The 18,708-nt window shown below is 41.6% G+C and overlaps 1 protein-coding gene across 7 annotated transcripts in view; it reads right to left on the reverse strand.

Moving 5' to 3' along the window:
- Window positions 1-18,708, reverse strand: part of SORCS1 (sortilin related VPS10 domain containing receptor 1) — a 584,051-nt gene that overhangs the window by 389,490 nt on the left and 175,853 nt on the right. For all 7 annotated transcript variants that reach the window (XM_082408268.1, XM_082408264.1, XM_082408269.1 and 4 more), the window contains exon 2: window positions 3,795-3,862. In XM_082408268.1, the coding sequence (XP_082264394.1) occupies window positions 3,795-3,862 (68 nt within the window). The remainder of the gene's footprint in view (window positions 1-3,794; window positions 3,863-18,708) is intronic.

Consider the following 18,708-nt stretch of genomic DNA (forward strand, 5'->3'; position numbering starts at 1 on the left):
CTCATTAATTTGGTATAGCGGCATCTCACTCTGTCAGCCAGGCTTTGTGGATTCAGTGAGGTTGAAAGCCCTAGAACATCACTGCAAGGTCAGCTGCTTCTTGGCCTCTCTCCTATTCTAAGACCCCAGGGACATTTGCCACTTGCCCCCTTTGGACTCTTCAGCTGGTAAAAGTTGTAAAGAATATGGGCTCAATCAAAAAGCGCATGTATCTATTTGTTGGACAAGAAGCCATTTCCCTGTTGCCCAGTATTTTTCTAGAATAGGACAAATGCTGCTCGAAATGTCATAGCACTTTGAAAACCCTATTTTTAATATACATATATGTATGTAACAATCATATACATACACATACATACATGTATACATATATATATGATTAAAATGTTGTTTACTTATGTACAGCAAGATCCCCCAGAAGACAGATGGGACTCTGGATGATCAATAAGCAGTGAAATGACTGAAGTTTATAACTAGCATGCCTGTAAGTGCGTGGGCTATTACTGACAAATTGTGTGACCTTGGAACACTAAAATTGTATTGGGAGGATGCAATAATGCACGCCAAGCACTGAGCATCGTGCCTGACACATCGTGAGTGCTCGATCAAAGCTAATTTTTGTTACTGTTGTCATGATTTTCATGAGCAACAGCATTACTGCCGTTACCATGAAACCAGCAAGGTGTTGGGTTTAAGGACATAAAGTCTAGTTGAGAAGAGAGAATATACACATGAGCAAAGCAAAGAAGCAACACTTATATCTTTATTATAACACTTAACAGTTGTATGACAGTGTGTCTATTTAGATTTAACATCTCCTGGGATCTGGCAGCTCTGGGTGCTGCGTAAGTATCTTATTCAATACAATTACATAAGGTAGGTTACAGGCAAGTACAGTTCTCTCTCACTTTAACTGTCCAAAGATCTTTGTCTCTCTAAACAATGAAGTCCTGGAAGGCGGAACCTACATGCTACGGATCTATGTACTCACCCAACTTTCCTTCCCTAGATAAGAACAATATAAGGCCTAGAGGAGTTAATCAATTCATCTTTGTTGAATAAATGAGTGAGAAAGAGAGTTATATGTTAGTGACCATGCAGTAGAGACAAAACTGTAGTATTCACTGGTCTGTTCAAAACCAGATACTTACTGAGCATTATCTATATGCTAAGTCCTGCATTCAGTGCTGAGTGCCCTGAGTATCTCTAAACCCTGGCCTGTGCCCCTAAGAAACCCCTGACGGTTGGCATAGGCAGGTTTTCTGAGAAGATTGTACAAGCTGGTACAGGAGAAAATGAGTCAACACTTAGCAGTCTACTCTCCTTCAAGATGACGTGGAACCATAAGGATCTTTCTTCCTGGTCCCCATCCTTGACCCATCCAGGCCTGTCCCTCTCCACCTCTACGTTAACACCCCCAAAACGTTCCCTAAAGACCAAATATGGGCACCATGAGCCACTCAAAAAATGCAGCCCTGAAAAGCAATTGTGAAGTATTCTAAATATTCCCTTTTCTCCTTACTTCTTTTCTAAATTGTCTTTTCAGACATGTACTCTTCCATCAAAGTATTAAAACGGGCAGTTGTAATAACATAGAACACCCCCAGGAATCATTTGCCACATATGACATGTAGAACATGTCACGACTATTGTGGGTATGTTAGAAAAGCAAATATAAATGGGTATATACACACACATATTACTTGTACATATGTGTATATACGTGTGTGTGTGTGTATATGTATACATATGTATATATCTTCCAGTGAAATTGATTCTAAGATGGAAAAGTCAGCAGGTCATTCTTGCCACATTTTCCCAGGCTTAAGCCCATGGAGTTTGCTCCCTCAGAAGGGAGTTCTGGTACTACTGGAACGTGATGCCGTTTTTATTTCACTAAGCCCCTCCCTTAAGATAAGAAAAGAATATTCTTCCTAGACTGAGGCATCAGTAATAGTGCCCCATCAGAGAGAAAGAAGCACGCTGAGCGTGAGCTTCAGCAATCCAGGACAAGCTGTTCCTCACATCCCTCCAATATGCCCTTCCCAGGACTACTCAGGTGGGGAGTTACGGCTGCTCTGCCTCTGTCCCACTGAGACAAAACTGCACGTCTTTTAATTTTCTAATATGCCGACAACACTTTACATGGCAGATGCACTACACAGTAAAAGCTGGCTTTTACTTTCATTTATGCACATACATTAGAGAAATTTTCCAAGGAAGCATAAGCTTACTCAGAGATGCTGATGAATAGGTACTGAATTTAAACAATACAGCAGGAGTCAGGCCCTTAATGTATTAAAGAACTGTACTTTTTAAGGCTCCTACCAAACTTCCCACACTTGAAATCAGTTACATAAATTTCCTTGGGACAGAAACTCTGCATAATTGACCTCCTACTTGGGGAAAGAGCTCAATAATTGAAATGCCTGACAACAAACAAAAGAACAGAATCTAGCCTTTTCTTTAGTCTACTAGGGTTCTCCGAAAGCACAGGACAATTTATTTGGGGCTTCTTGTACACAGTGTCAAGCCTAATGGAAAACAGACATCAGGTGAAAATGAAATTTAATGAACAATCTTCTTGTGAGGCCTGGTAGATTCCTTTGGGGTGTCTATCCAATCCATGAGCCTCCTCTTGTATGACCACTGCAATCCCCAATAAGAAGCAGGCCCTGAAACCAAATTGCTTCCATGTAAATCAACTTTCCCTCCCAAGCCACTGTTGACTGCACCAGGGGGGGACACCTGACGCAAACAGGGTGACTGCAGTCTTTCTCCCTAGACCTCAGCACTGACACTGAAAGCCAAGAGGCAGCCTCTCCCGGTCATGTGAACTGACAGGTAATGGAACCCCCCGCTGATCTTATGTGGTCGACACTCACTAGCTTTGGTCTGCCCACAGACCACTCCCACCTTTCTGTATAACGACTCTCACTTTGTGTGTGTGTGTGCGTGTACGTGTGTGAATACCATCTCCGGAGTTTGTCTCCATCCTCTCCCAGGTGAGGGATCATCATGTGATCCAGGCCTGACCAATTAGAGGAGGTGCTCTCCTGGACCTCAGGGATTGGTTCGGGCACGGGCCCACGACACAGGCTGGTGGAGAAGAGCCAATCGGGAGTGGGATAAATCAGTATCTTTTTAAGAAACAAAACAGAACAACAAAATGTATAGTTTCCAAGGAAAAAGGAGGAGAGAATAACTTCCTGGGCATTTGAGGACCTTCTTTCGTGCTAAATCCAATAAGTTAGTCTGCCCTTGAAGAATTTGTTCATTCATTTGAAAAAGTACTAATTGCCCACTCTGTATGTGTGACGCAGTAGTGTGAATCCCAGAAATAAAGGCAAGCGTATAAGTGTGTGTGTGCCCCTTTGTGCTGCAGAACCACAGAAGGGAAGCTGTGAAAGAATGTTGCCCTGGTAGCCTGCCTGGGTTCTGTAGACCTAGAGGTTACACTGAGCCCCTCTGCAAAGATATCCTTATTCTTTCGTTTCTGCCCCCATAAGCTCACAGATCAGTGAGAACTATGGGAACCAAAACGCATAAAGACAACCTAATAAGCAGTTTAGCAAAAGAATCTGTGACCAAAAGAAGAGGTCTATAAAAAGGAAGGGTCCAGCCTTCCTGGAAATGAACCCCAGCCCATGGCTAAGGGAAACGAAGATCAAACAGAGGAAGAGAGAGAACAAGGAAGCAGAAACCTTCCCACCAGGAAGCGGGGGTGGGGGTGAGCAGCCAGCCGAGGACATCATGTTTAAGTAACACAATAATTATTAGCTCAGCTTCCCTACCTCCAAAGCGAGCTCTCCGTGATGCTCCCCAGGTTATAGTCATACAGCTTTGTCAAAATGAGAATCACCTGAAGGCAAAAGAAGAAATCACGGTTAGTTTCAAACAATGACAATCTCATAGAACTGAAATGGCCCAAGGGAGGGCTTACAATTCCTTTAATGGGCACTTCACATAATTGAATGAGTTGTGGCAGCATCCGCTTACACAGACTGGGGAAGGGTTTGCCTGTGCCTTCCCTTAAACAGCTCAAGCCTGATGCCCTCCCTAACCTTCTCCCTCTCACCCGGCAGCAAGACTTACCTGCCCATCCAGGCATCTCCTATCCTGGTGGGCTTAACACTCGCAGGAAAGCTAGCAGAGCTGTCAGATACGTGCCCTGCAAGGCAGCCACCGAGCAGACGGCTGGGAGAGAGGAAGGTCAGTGACACAGGTCCCAGCCCTCCTCGCTGTACCAGACGGGCAGGTAACTCAGCCTCTCTGAACCTCAACATGCTATCTCTCAGAAAGGGTGGGGCTTCCCTGGTGGTGCAGTGGTTGAGAATCTGCCTGCCGATGCAGGGGACACGGGTTCAAGCCCTGGTCTGGGAAGATCCCACATGCCGCGGAGCAACTAGGCCCGTGAGCCACAACTACTGAGCCTGCGCGTCTGGAGCCTGTGCTCCGCAACAAGAGAGGCCGCGATGGTGAGAGGCCCGCACACCGCGATGAAGAGTGGCCCCCGCTCGCCGCAACTGGAGAAAGCCCTCGCACAGAAACGAAGACCCAACACGGCCAAAAATAAATAAATAAAATAAATAATAATTTTTAAAAAAGGGTGGCTGTGAGGGGTTAAATTAGGTCATAAATGCAAATTATGCTTCCATTAACATGGGGTTCTTAAATGCTAGTTCCTTCTCTTTCTTCTCTGTGGGTTTGGCTTTATTTCTTCTGATCTCGCAATTTCTGGGAAAGCCACTGGACTGAAGCAATAAGCACTAGGCAGCAGCATTTGAACAGGCACAGAGCTCCGTCTTATGGGTCCTGAAGCTTACAGAATTTAGGGAGCCCTTCATAAGAAACAAGATATAAAATTATGAGTTCCAATCTCCACACCCTGGGAAAGGGGCTATGCAATTAAGGGACTTTGAAACTTAAGCTTCATTCACTTCTCGGCAAACCTTCCCTGATTTTAACTCGTTGCTCTTTGCAACCTCACTCAGAGGAAGCCAAACTATTTAGCTCATCCTTTTAGAATTCAACACCTATGAACCATTTACTAGGAGCCCAGGATTTTGCCTGATGCCAAAAGGGAACATACATACAGATGAGGCCTGGTGGTCTGGGATCCGCTGAAACTCATGACCTGGCTCCGCCGCCTTAAGTGAAGCACAGGAGTGCCACTTGGGAAGATACAACAGAGCAGTGTATTTCTAACCATGGATGGTCTCAGCCCTTATTTGCTCTCCTTACATAATGAAAAGAACCTAATAGCTCTGCTTTGTTTTCTGTTCAGGGTCATATTTCTCTCCTCATACTCATAACCTAGAACATTCCGGCCCAGTCCTGCTGTTTCCAACTCAGCAGAAAAATGTTGACATCAATTTCCTGGATTTTCTCTGAAGGCCAAGGGATCAGTTCTAGCCACAGTGAGCACAGAACAGTCTAACCTTGAATTCCAAGGCAGCAAGATGCCAAGAAGTGCTGAATCCTTCCAAGTTCTACTCTGCTAGCACAGGGCTCGCTTTACGGAAGGCACAGCTTCGATGAGCACATTCTGATCACTTCTTTCACAGCAAGCAAACTGGAACCCCATGACCTTAGGTTTGCTCCAAGTTCAAGGGAATGAAGGACCACGGTCACCCCAAGACAGGCAGAAATCTGAGGACCTGTGCTCTAAGGCTACCCATCTCCTTAACCGCCGCACAGGCCTCCTTCAAGGACCTGTTCAAAACTTATTTCTTTAGCAAAACGTAAGCATGTGTGAGGCTCTGGGCACCCTATGGGCCCGTCAGATGGCAGGCCTGCGGTGGGGGCATATGCTTAACAGATCCGTGTGCCAATTAAGTCGCTTGAAGTGCTAAATTTCAATCACCGCCATCCCGGGAATGCTGATCAGCGGCAGCGGGGTGGCTGTTTGTTTGAAGACACAGAGTGATGTCACTGCTCTACCTCGATATGATTTTGCCGAATAGGCCTATAAATCCCCCGCCAAGAAAACGGGTGTGTGGGCATAAAGCACTTCTAGGTAGTTGCTCTCCTGATACAAGACGGCAGTAAACTAAATAATGAAGTTCAGCGAGTCACAAACTGCCTCTCCCATCCATCTGACGAGGGAATTCACTGGAGCCCCAAAGAAGGAACCTTTTTAACCCAGCATGTAATGGTGTGGAACCCCTCACACACACACAGAAAGTGTTTAAGCAATTCACAGGCAGGAGGGCAGGGAGGTAAAAATCCACTCCCTGACTCTTCTTGCTGGGCTGGTAAAACGAAAATGTCAGTGATACGCTCAGGCAGTTTGTCAATACTGCACCAGATGAGGTGTCATTTATGGCATTTCAAAGCATATCTGCTTGAATCAATCTAATCTTTCTGTTTTCAGAAAGAGGGCAAGAAAGGAGGGAGAACTGCTGACCTTTAGTTATGTTTTCAATCGATTATTTGAAATCTCTTTTCCCCTCTTTTTTTTCCCTTTCCTGTCTATATGCATTATTTACCACCTTACTCCTGGATGGTGACACGTCATTATATTAGATCGGATTTGTTGTTGTTTGTTTGTTTGTTTTTCTGCTCTGGTTAATTAGCAATACTGTTTTACAGAATTAGCATCTGTTAAAGGGCCACAGCCAAAACTACCACCATTAGATGAGAAAAAGAGGTAAACGCAATTGTCTGCCTAGTCTGGTTCGACCGTCTACCATTTTTGTGTATTTTTCAAACAAACAAACAAAAAATCACTGGAACTTATTGATCAAGTGAAATGTTATAAGTACTTAAAAAATATATAAATCGTCATTTACTTTTATTCATTTGGTAAACAATTTTCACGTATAGATTTAATTCCGAGTCCAAGTGTACTGCATTTAATTATACATCCAATCAATGAGAACAAGGCTGTTTTGATAAACACATTCGCACAAAATGGAATATCTGTGAACATCTTGTTTTCTTCCTATATCTTGTTCTCATGATATAGTACCAAAATATCCCTGATTCAAAACAATAAGTGGTGACCATATGGTAATACCTTTTTTAGGTTCTTCTTTAAATCTTAGGATACTTTCTTTAAATAGCTATCATCTAAATATCTATGACTAGACAACCTCTACCTACACTGTGTCAGTACCTCAGTGCCCACTTATTTCTGGGACTTTCCACAGTGCCATGTCTAAGGATCCCCCAACCAGTCTAGGAGCTGCTGTCACCACAAGTCATCAGTCCTGTTCTTTTGCTGGGGCTCCTTCCTGCCATATCCACTGCTCATAAAGCTTCTGGGGGGGGGCGGTGTGGGGGAGAGGAGGAACTTCATTTTCTCCATACTTATAAAGAGGATGCTGAAGCCTATCCACCAAGCTGCTGTTTTCAAATCACTCATTCCTTGGAGGATGAGAAGGCACCAGAAACCATGCCAGGCTCTGTGCAGGGATAAATGAGGGTCTTCAAGGGAATGAAGCTTCCTTTGTGGCTTCCTCCCCAGCAATGAGCTCAACAAACTATTACCTCTTTTTCCAGAGTCTCCCAAAGCTCCCACTGAATAATTCCACCAATTCCAGCCTCTCACCCGCCCCTCTGTATATAGGTATTAAGAAACCATCACATAAAGAAAATGTAGTATTCCTAATGCCATTTGCAACATGGATGCAACATGGATGGCCTAGAGATTATCATACTAAGTGAAGTAGGTCAGGAAGACAAATACCCTATGATATCACTTATAACCGGAATCTAAAATATGACACAAATGAACTTATCTATGAAACAGAAACAGACTCACAGACATAGAGAACAGACTTGTGGCTGCCAAGGGGGAGGCAGGGGTGAGGAGAGATGGATTGGGAGTTTAGGAGTAGTAGGTGAAAACTATTATATATAGAATGGATAAATAAGGTCCTACTGCATAGCACAGGGAACTACATTCAATATCCTGTGATAAACCATAAGGGAAAAGAGTATCAAAAAGAAATACAGTATGTGTGTGTGTGTGTGTGTGTGTGTGTGTGTGTGTGTATATATATATATATATATATAACTGAATCACTTTGCTGTACAGTAGAAATTAACACATTGTAAATCAACTATCCTTCAATAAAATAAATGTTTAAGAAAGGAAAATGTAGTATAGTAGTCCACACAATGGAATATTATTCAGCCATAAAAAAAGGAAATCCTGCCATTTGTGCCAACACAGATGAACCTGGAGGGCATTTTGTTGGCGAAATAAGCCAGATAAAGAAATATAAATACTGTATCATTTATATGCAGAATCTAAAACAAACAAAAAATGATCTCATAGAAACAGAATAGAATGGTGGTGGTTAGGGGCTGCAAGGAGGGGGGAAATGAGATGTAGGTCAAAGGGCACAAACCTTCAGTTATAAGTTCTGAGGATCTATTGTACGGCATGGTGACTATAGTTAACAGTACAATATTATATATTCAAAACTTTCTGAGAGTAGATCTTAAGCATTCTCACCAAAGAAGAGAGAGAGAGAGAGATCTTGATCTTAGCAATCATTACACAATGTATATTTATATTCAAGCATCTCGTTGTGCACTCTAAATACATTCAATTGGATTTGCCAAGTATTCCTCAACAAAGTTGGGGGAAGAAAATCACAATGGACCCTGGGAAAGGAAGATGCCAATTCACTCCTCCCCTCTGCTAACCCCAACTTCTTTCTGCTCTCAGTTACACCGCAAAAGCATAGAGACAGAGACACTAGTACAGCTGTCCTTGGTATCCACGGGGGATTGCTTCCAGGATCCCCTGTGGATACCAAAATCCATGGATGCTCAAGTCCCTTATACAAAATAGCAGAGTATTTGTATATAAACTATGAACATCCTCTCATATACTTTAAATCATCTCTAAATTACTTACAATACATAACACAATGTAAGTGCTATGTAAATAGGCATCACCGCGTGGCAAATTCAAGATTTGTTTTTCGGAAAATTCTAGATTTTTTTCCAAATATTTTTGATCAGTGGATGATTGAATTCAGGGATGCAGAACCTATGGCTATGGAGGGGAGACTGTACATGGATGACTAACAGTCATTTTAGTGTAAAATAGCAAAAACCAGTAAAAATGAGTATCAAAATGACAGGGCAAGCCTTATATCCGGGTCTGGATTAGAATGAATGAACACAGCAGGCAGCAGGCTAAGTTAACATTTCAGAAGTCTCCATTATGCCAAGTATTGAGACAGGTTACACCTTAGAATGTGACAGCAGGTGGTTTTTTTAACATAAAAATATGATTTAGAAATGAAACTCCAAACATTTAAGGAACGCCTAAAACACCTTCCTAGAAACCTGATTCTACACAGTATACCTTTAAAAATGTCTCTAAATTGATTACTAGACTGCAACAAACCAAAATTTACTCTATCTTTCCCAAGTAGTGGCACAGGAATCCTCCATTTATTTTCCTAAGGAAAGACCATAGTGTTTTCATCCTTTGCTAACTTAAAGCATGCACCCCAGAGGGAGGAGGATGGAAGGTGGGGTGGGAAGTCAATGCAGTTCCCCTTCCTTCATCCCCTAAGAAGGAATGTGCATATTCTCCCTGGAGTGCCCTCTCCTAATTACTTTGCTTATGAGTAGCAACCTGGTTGGTAGCAGCGGACTAATGAGAATCTTTTCTGAAGGAGGAGTTTGCAGAGCAAGCTTCCTATTCTTCTTAAACTATGAATTCCGGGTAGCTCTGGGAGAACTAGTGGACATTCAGGGAGATCTGAGTTCCACTGGGACATCTGGCCTGGCCACTGGCCTTCAACTCATCTCTCCTTCATCTCAGGGAAATCTTAGAAAAGTAGGACATGTCTCCTCATTTTTCAATTATTAAGGATTTTCATTCTTTTTTTTCTCACTCTGTGTCCAAATGTGGAGGGAGAATCTAATCTCAGGGGAAACAAAAGTGTGGCCCTGGGCTTCTGGACAGTGAGCACTTTGGCTACAAGATCCTAAAGTCTTTTCATGCCTAAGGGTCTATAGCTCCAAATTCTGAATAATGAAGAGGGTGACATGGGTCCCAGTCTATAAAATGACATTTTCTTTTGTAATGCTCTCAGTCATTAGCGATTCAGGGGGAGCGTGGGCAGGTGGTTCCATCCTTGTAAAGCTCAGGGTGGCCCCACAGAACTCAGTTCTGCCAACGCTCATAGCCCCTCTCTCCTGAAGTGGGCCATGGTCAAGCTTGCATGAGCATTAGCATAACCACACGGAAGATGTTAGGTTCAGGGGCTGCAGCTGGCTACCCACATCCTTCCCCCACCAGCTTCCTGAAGGCCCTGGTGTCCCCTCACTCCCCAGTCTTGAGCGTCCCCTCTCTGCTCACTGCACCAGCTTGCCAGAGACATTAGGTGGGATGTTTTTAAAGACGTGGATGGAAGTGAATATGGAGACAGAGAATAATAAGGGCCCTGAAGAGATGTGGTACAATCTTTCATGGGGATCAAAGAGTTGGATAAGATAGAAGAGGGGTATTCAATAGCCAGAAAGTTGTTTTGTTTTTGGTTGTTTTCTTTGCACTCCAGTTTTAGGGAAAAGAAGAAAACTCACAACAGTGGTTTCCCTGTAATACGCATGTTCCAGATTGTGTCTTTGGTTCAGAAAGCCTTTATTCAACTTTCCAACTTAAACAGAGGTTCTCATTCTTTTAAGGAGCCATGAATTCTTTAAGAATCTGATCTAATAAAAGTTATGAGCATAAAACAATGAATATAATGTTATGATTTCACTGATCTCCTGAATCCTACGGGGGTCATGAATCCAAGGATAAGAACCTTCTGTAATTCCCAGAAAACGGGAGCTTTGTTAAGAAGAAAGAACTTTCAGCTCTGAAATTCCACACATTTAATTCAATAAACATTTATTATGCCTTCTTAAGAAGCAGGAATAAAAAATATGTGCTATCAGGACACAAAGGGAGAATGAGACTCAGTACCAGTTCCTGGAAACTCACAGTCTAGTGGAGAGGCAGAGCTGTACAAAGATGGTTACAAAATAAGGAAGAAAAAGGTAGGTAGCAGGAGAAAAGTGTTTATATCTTTTAGACAGCAAGAAAGAAAAATATCCTCAGCAAGAGCTTCTTACAAAAGTTGGCATTCAAGATAAATCCCGAAGGATGTGTGTGACTCTGATGGACTTGAGAGGCTATAGAGATGATCCTCTAAGGGAAGGCAGCATGAGGATAGGCATCCAGAGATGTGAACGCTCACAGGGCAACAAAGAGAGCAAGTCCCCAGATTGAGCTCAAGCTTAGATTATGGGCAGTGCTGTAGTAGAAACTAGTCGAGGCACCCCCATTATGTTAGCCCTTATTCAGCCCTTATTCTTTCCACCCATTCAACCGGTCTCCTACAGATGTTTTTTCCTCCTCTCTTTCTTGCTTAATTGAACTCTGAAAATGATTGCCCCCTAGTTAAAGTTGTACTATGCACCTGATGTTTACTTCTCCAAGACAATACTCCCTAACATTCCTTTCCTTTGTGAGCATACTTCATTCCAGAAAGAAGGTCACGGAACGATAACCTCGAGGACTACTGGAACCTGTTCCGGAACCACCTGACGCCAGCCCTAATGATCTCAATGTCTCCAGGAGAAAAGAGGAATGCAAGACAACATCAGCCCTGATCCTTATCTAGAGCCCTATTTTCCACCCTGAAACTATAAGACCCCTTCTTATTTCCCAGGAAGAGGGGCACAGTCTTGAGGGCGTTACCCTGCTGTGGCCCCCTTTGCCTGGCAAAGCAATAGAGCTACTCTCTTCTGCTCCTCCAAAGCTGTCTCTGCGTTTCTGTTTGGCACCAGTGAACAGAGGCTGGGTTTTCGGCAACAGCAGGGACACACAAATATCAGAATAGAGAGATACATTTGGCTCTACTATGAAGAGCCTTAATATTAGGATGGCAGTGTGCTTTGCTGAAAAGAACAAAGGCTTTGCAATCAGCAGGAGACCAGATTCTGACTCTCGGTTTAGCCACCATATCTGTTAGTATGTCTTTAGCATGAGAAACAGAGTATTAAAAATGACTCAAACAATAAAAGATGTGTTATCTCATGTAACAAGAGGTCAGAGTTGATGGGGTTCCACGACTAAGTTAGCCTAACAATGTCATCAAGGACCCAAGGGATAAACATATACCCTTTCTGACAATGTCAACACAGGGTGCTACCTGCCCTCGTGTTTGCAAGGAGGCTGTGACACTTCTTTGCAGCATGTGCAGACGCAGCTACTTCCAGCAAAGAAAAAAAGAGCCTCTAGTGTATACATATGCTTTTGTTTTGTTTTAAATTAGAAAGGAAATCCTTTCCCAAAAGCCCTACCGACAAAATCTCTGCAGTTTCAATGACCAGGATTCAGCCACATGCCCTCATAGCATGTGCAATAAAAACTGAGAAAACGAGGTGGGCTCTGCCAGCAAAGAAAAAGTGGGGAGTGGCCACTACAGTTAGTAGTATCTGCCACTGCTTCACCTTGAATAAAGCACTTAAATACGGAATTGACTTCTCTTATTTAAATAAATAAATAAATATCAGTAAAATGAGAAGATAACGTTATCTTTTTTTTTTTATCTTGTAGAGTTTTGGGAAGCAAACACAGTAGGAAGTGGGAAAACTCTCTGCAAATGTTAAAATACTGTGCAAATGTAAGCAGTTGTTATTATTAATAACATCTAGCATTTCGTGGATACCTACTTTGTATGCCAGACAAATTTCATTATTAAGGGCATTTCAAGTACTTACATGATTTTTTTTTTCCCCTGATGAGAAAATCAAAGCTAAGTAACTTAAAGTACTCAGCTAGTAAGTGGGGGACAAGTTTAACTCACATTAGATACAGACTCTTATTCACTGTGCTTAACTCTCCCCATAGTATACTGCTTAATATGGGTATGATTGTTCCTAGAGGGAAGGCAGAACCACTGAAGGATCCTCACTTTACATTCAGTTCAATGGTACTGAAGTCCTGTTACCTATCAGACAAGATACTGATCACAAACTCATCCCTTGTTCTGCCTTCTTCCAGAAATTCCTGGAATATTTTTTCCTTATAATGGACAAACTTGAGTTTTACCTTTTTACTGACCTCAGATCAATGACATTTTTAATTTTTTTTTTTTTTTTTTTAAATTGTTGAACCCTGGTGAAATCCTTTTTTGAGGAGTTGATCCTTCTACTTAACTCACAACAGAATTTGGCTGTCCCGGGATTAGGAGTTCCTGACAATGAATGTGCACACATTTAACTGCAAATTTCAACAGACTGTTTTATTATAGCAACATTTTCAGGAGATTTACGTGAATGTATAATTGTGCTCCATTTGAGTTATCAAAGGGCAGAGAAATCAATAATTGCTAAACTAGATTAAGAAGCCCCAGAGGGAAGCTGAAAGGTTGATATGATGCAGGCACACACTCACAACCACACGTGCACTTGAAGTCACCAGACGGAAGTAATCCAGCACATACAAACACAAGTTGAAATGAAAAACCAGTAGAAAGAGAGGGATGAATTTGGGGTACAGGGCCAGCTAGAAAGCAGTTAGTAGATTTTTGCCTCTGGAAAGTCCTTAATCCCCAAATGACCTTCATGTTTTGTAGAAGCCCGCACATAATTTAATGTAATGTTTATTCATATGATATCCTCTGCATGACACTGAAATGGTGTGAGTAAAACAGCCACTGGATGCCCCCCACCCCGGGGAACTTAAAAGACAAGACAGTCAACAGAGATGGAGACACAAACAGGGCATGTAGATAACCTAATCAACACTAGACACAGGGCAAATTGCAGCATATAGAAGAGCCTTTATGGAAGTGGAACGTTTTTTCGTAAAATTTGCTATGCCCTTCCTCTGAGTCTGTTTCCCTGTAGAGGTCATTTGCAGCTAATATATAAGGCTGGCCCAGGAGCTGTGGGACACTGTCCCAGGAGTTTGCACATGAGGAAAACTGTAGCTCTCACTGGAAGCAACGCACATCTCTTGCCACCTGTCTGCTGAAAGTCAAGTTCTTTCTTCTTAGTAACAAGTAAAGAAATGCTTTAAATGAAAAGCTATTATGCTCTAACCCTAGAGTCAAGTCATTATATTTAGCAAGCAAATCCAAGCTTGTCACACCCACCAGACCTAAGCTGCTTTTGGATGCAAATCTTGAATATAGAACCTTTCATCATCAACTTGCTCTTCAATTCCCCAAGGTGAGGGATGCTACCAACTCAGAAAAAAATAAAAAGTACTCTCTCCAAAATCTATTTCTCTTACAATGCCAAGCCAAACAGACTGACTGATGACACTTCATTCCTATATTTTTTCTTTCCTTCTCCTCCTCCTCTTCTTTTTTGAATAATAAAAAAGAGGATAATTTTCCAAACATAGATCCATATCTAGTGGATAATGTTGACCATTTCATACGCTTCTTCCTTTAATTAAATTACTCTGCCCTAAATTATACTCCATTTCAATCTTCTGTGTTACAGCAGAGGAAGTAGGGAGATGCTAAACTAAATGATACATTTTTTTCTAGAAAAGAGCAAGATATCGGCACCAATGTCATCCCAGAAGAGTATCAAGATAAAATGATTGCACAAAATATGAGGAAAATGCATATTCAAGACAAAACCTTGCTATATAGGGAAATAGAAAATATTAAAACAATAGTAAAATAGAAATATTAAAAAGAACTGGAGATCCAAAGCCAAAGCTTCAAGACATGAAAGCAAGTGAGGCTAGAGCATTGGGGGGAGAGAGGCTAGCAGCTCAGTGGGTGGTCTGGAGTGCTACAGTGCAAGCAACCTATTGGAAATGTCCTCTGCAAGTCCATCATTTCATAATTAAAGAAACAAACCCTACACCACGTTCTCCTCATTCCCCTCCTAGTGCTTCAAAGGGAATGGACATGATATCCCAACCATCCTCCTTTGAGGTAGTCCCTCTTCAAATTAGGTCACCTGGTACTTACTGAAAGAAACACAAATAATGCAGAGAATTGTTAATTCAGAGCTGCAAAACAATAAAAAAAATATTTCTTGCAATATCTTCTCTCTGGAAATCTAGAAAACAAAACAGAGGAAACCTTCCATATGCTGAAGTAAAAGGGTTACAAAACTGAGTTTGGTAGGAGGGAGAGAGAGGGGATGTGAAAAATGGAGAAATTCCCTTCCTTTCAACTTCTTTGAGGCGCTGATCTGAGAAATAGATCTGCAAGCTCTCAAATCACTGTCTGAAGTATAGACGCTATCTAAATATTAAGACTCTTCCTATGCAAGAGCCCACACACAAGGTGAACGTACCATTAAACAGCAAACAGCATGTTAATGATGAGGGGCCCTTCTGTTCATATGTTTCCTTATATTTAGCTTCGAAAGAAAGAAATGAAGCAAGACTTTCCCTTTCCACTTCTCCATCTTGGGCTTTATGCAGTTGTTCATGGGTCTAAAGAGGTTAAGTCAATTTTTAAAAAATATTAGTTTTCAAGGTTAACAGAACACACAGAAAGCTAATAAATAAAGATATGCATATTATGGTGATCCAAGCATCAGAACATGAACCTCAGTAAGACACTAGAATAAAATATGAAAAGAATGTAAGCTTTCTATTTTTTTTCATTTTCTCTTCTCATTACCAACCAGTGCAACTAACAAAAGCAACAAGAATAACACACTGAAACACTAGAGATAGTTCAAATAAGCTAAGTTCAAATATTTTCCTTTACTCTGGGAAAGTCTTAATGTGGACCAGAAAGAAGAGAAATAAATAAATGATAACCACTGACATCTCTAGGAGCAGATCTTTTATTAATATTTGCCTTGTCTGAGTGCTAAAGTGTGGTGAGACACAATTTGCCTAAAAGGAAATTCAAAGCTTAAAAACAGCTGGCTTAAAAGTGAAATTCAAATAACATCTTGAAATCCCAAGTCAAATATAATAATAAATAATAAAGGTTTGTGTTGGAGGAAAAACCCTATAGAAGTTAAGTGATTTTTATATGTTCCTTGTCATTTAGTCATGGAACCAAAATGCTTCTACATGATTTTAATTCTAATCCTCTACAATTGCATCTAGATGGATGGTGGGTGGTTATAAAAAAAAATTAGCATTTTGCCACTCTTTGAAAGGAAACTTAGGACAAAATTGGAAGGGACTGGAAAGATTATCTAACTTCAACCACCTCATTTGACAAATGGTGTAGGTTACACTTTTAGAAGAATCAGTTTTTGAATAAGGAGTTTTGAGAGTAAAGAACAATCTTAACAAACCATATGTTGATTTGGGGTATGAAGCAGGAGTTCCCAGGTACAGGAGGAAGGACTGGATTGGGCCAGTTTTGAGCCCGGAGAGTTAAAGAGGTAACAGAAGTTGGTAGGACCAGGCACAGACCCAGGTCTTGGGAGAATGAAAGCCATACAATTTGCGGGCCTCACATTAAGAAAAATAATAAAAAATTATTAATAGAATGAGATGTAACAGTCAAAATTTATTAGAATGACAAATTAGATCACAACGAATTACCAGTGCCTTAAAGATTTGCGTACTTTTCTTCTGACACACCTTTAGGCAGTTTGGCAGAAATGAGGAAATAGAAATGTTTTCTGATTGCAACCTAGCTTCCCCTGTCCACCTGAAACAATCTACAACTCCCCAAAACTCTTAGCACTCACAGGAGCCCATGCCTACGAAGGCTCTGAATCTTAAGCTTCATTAACTTCACTGTAAATCCACAGTGAAGTAGGATTCCACATTAGATGCTCATTAAAACTTTTCAGTGGAGCTATCCATTTCAGCAGTCTTGGGCTATGAATCAGGAGACACAGACTTAAGTCTGAGCTCTGCTGCTAACACACTGTGACACTGAGGAAGCCAACGTGCCTCTTTGGGCTTCAGTTTCCTCCATGGTTATGCTACACGCTTGTAAGATCTCTTCCCAGTATAATATCATTCAACGCCCAATACCTTGATCTTCAATGTCACCAGGCTTAGTAAGTGCTATTGCCATTGCTTGAGCTCTGAGTCTTCCTTGATGCCATTCCTCTCTTTTCTCCCCAAACCAAATCAATCACTAAGTCCTATAAACCTCTTCCATCTAACCTCACATCAACCTGGTCTGGCCTAGTGCAATGCCTCTGACATCTCTGCCACCATCTCATCTTGCTTCCCTCAAGCCACCCTCTGTGCTGCTACCATTATAATCTTTCTAAAAATAGCAATCTGGGGCTTCCCTGGTGGTGCAGCGGTTAAGAATCCGCCTGTCAATGCAGGGGACACGGGTTCGAGCCCTGGTCTGGGAAGATCCCACATGCCACGGAGCAACTAGTCCCGTGAGCCACAACTACTGAGCCTGCGCGTCTGGAGCCTGTGCTCCGCTACAAGAGAGGCCGCAACAGTGAGAGGCCCGCACACCGCGATGAAGAGTGGCCCCCGCTCGCCGCAACTGGAGAAAGCCCTCGCACAGAAACGAAGACCCAACACAGCCAAAAATAAATAAATAAATTTATTTTTTAAAAAAAGGCAATCTGGTCATCTTTTCCCACTCTTTAAAGCCTTTCTGTGGCCTCCCACTGAACTTAAAGTTTAAATTTCGTATGACCTACAAGGTCAAGTATGATATGGCTCCTACATTCATATTCAGATCAATGTCATACCAATGCCCCCGTGAACTCAGACACAGTGTTCTCCTGCTGACCTAAAGAACTTCAATATCTGTTGATGGTGTGACTGACTGACTGTAGTTATATTGGTGATGGACTTTTCCAGGCATAAACAGCATGTTCCAGTTACATGAGCAATTATTGTAGCAAGCATCTGGAACACAGTGGGCTCAAAAAACCTGAGTAATTGCAACACAAGAGCACTGCCACTTAATGAAATTCCAATTTTAAGAATGACATTCCAAACACTTTGGATTTCCTCTTAGAAGTCCTGGCTGATTAAAGGATTAAACCTACAGATAATTCAATGCTGTGTATCTCTTTTGGGAGGGCTGAGTAGTTGTAAAACATGTCTGTGATCCAATCCAAAGGTTTATTGATTTTTCTGTCCTTTCAAGCAAAAGTGTTACCTTTCATGCATAGACCTGTGAGACACCTGAAGGTTGGCCAGGACACTGCAGAGGCCCACTTCCCATTCTGTGAGTTTCTCCTATCTAGGAATGGACAGCCCTGGATAAGTGTAAGTCATTCAAAGTCTGAATGCCAGCTCTTTCAATAAATTCCTATGGCCCCCTCAAAACTGCCTCATCTGTACAGTGGGGACAAAGCCAAATAAAGTCTGTGTGGGTGGCAGGGTGGAGACCTAAAGTTAGAAGTTGAGAAGACTTGATTCTGGTTATAGAGCCAATTTTAATTCCTCATGTGATTTTAGCCAATTAGTTTAACTTTTTTCCTTTTTCCTATTAAACAGGATAAATAAAATTAGAATTCCCTTTTCTAACTGAATTATTATCACCAGTTTACTTTATTGAGTACTTAAAAAAATTTTTTGTCAGTCTGCTAAGCATTTTGAATAATATAATCCATATACATTTTTAACTATCTTATGAAACCAATGCTGCTGCTTCTTCCTTTTTTTCTTTTTTTTTTTTTTTCTTTTGATGGTCTATTTTCAGATGGCAGATTAGAGAGTTTAAGGAATTTGCCTACCATCAGCTAGGAAAGCTGGGATTTAAACCCAAATAAACTGAGACCAGAGCTCAGGTGCTTTACCTGAGG

This window comes from Balaenoptera borealis (genome assembly GCF_965194805.1).
Source record: "Balaenoptera borealis genome assembly, chromosome: 10".
Classification (NCBI taxonomy): Eukaryota; Metazoa; Chordata; class Mammalia; order Artiodactyla; family Balaenopteridae; genus Balaenoptera; species Balaenoptera borealis.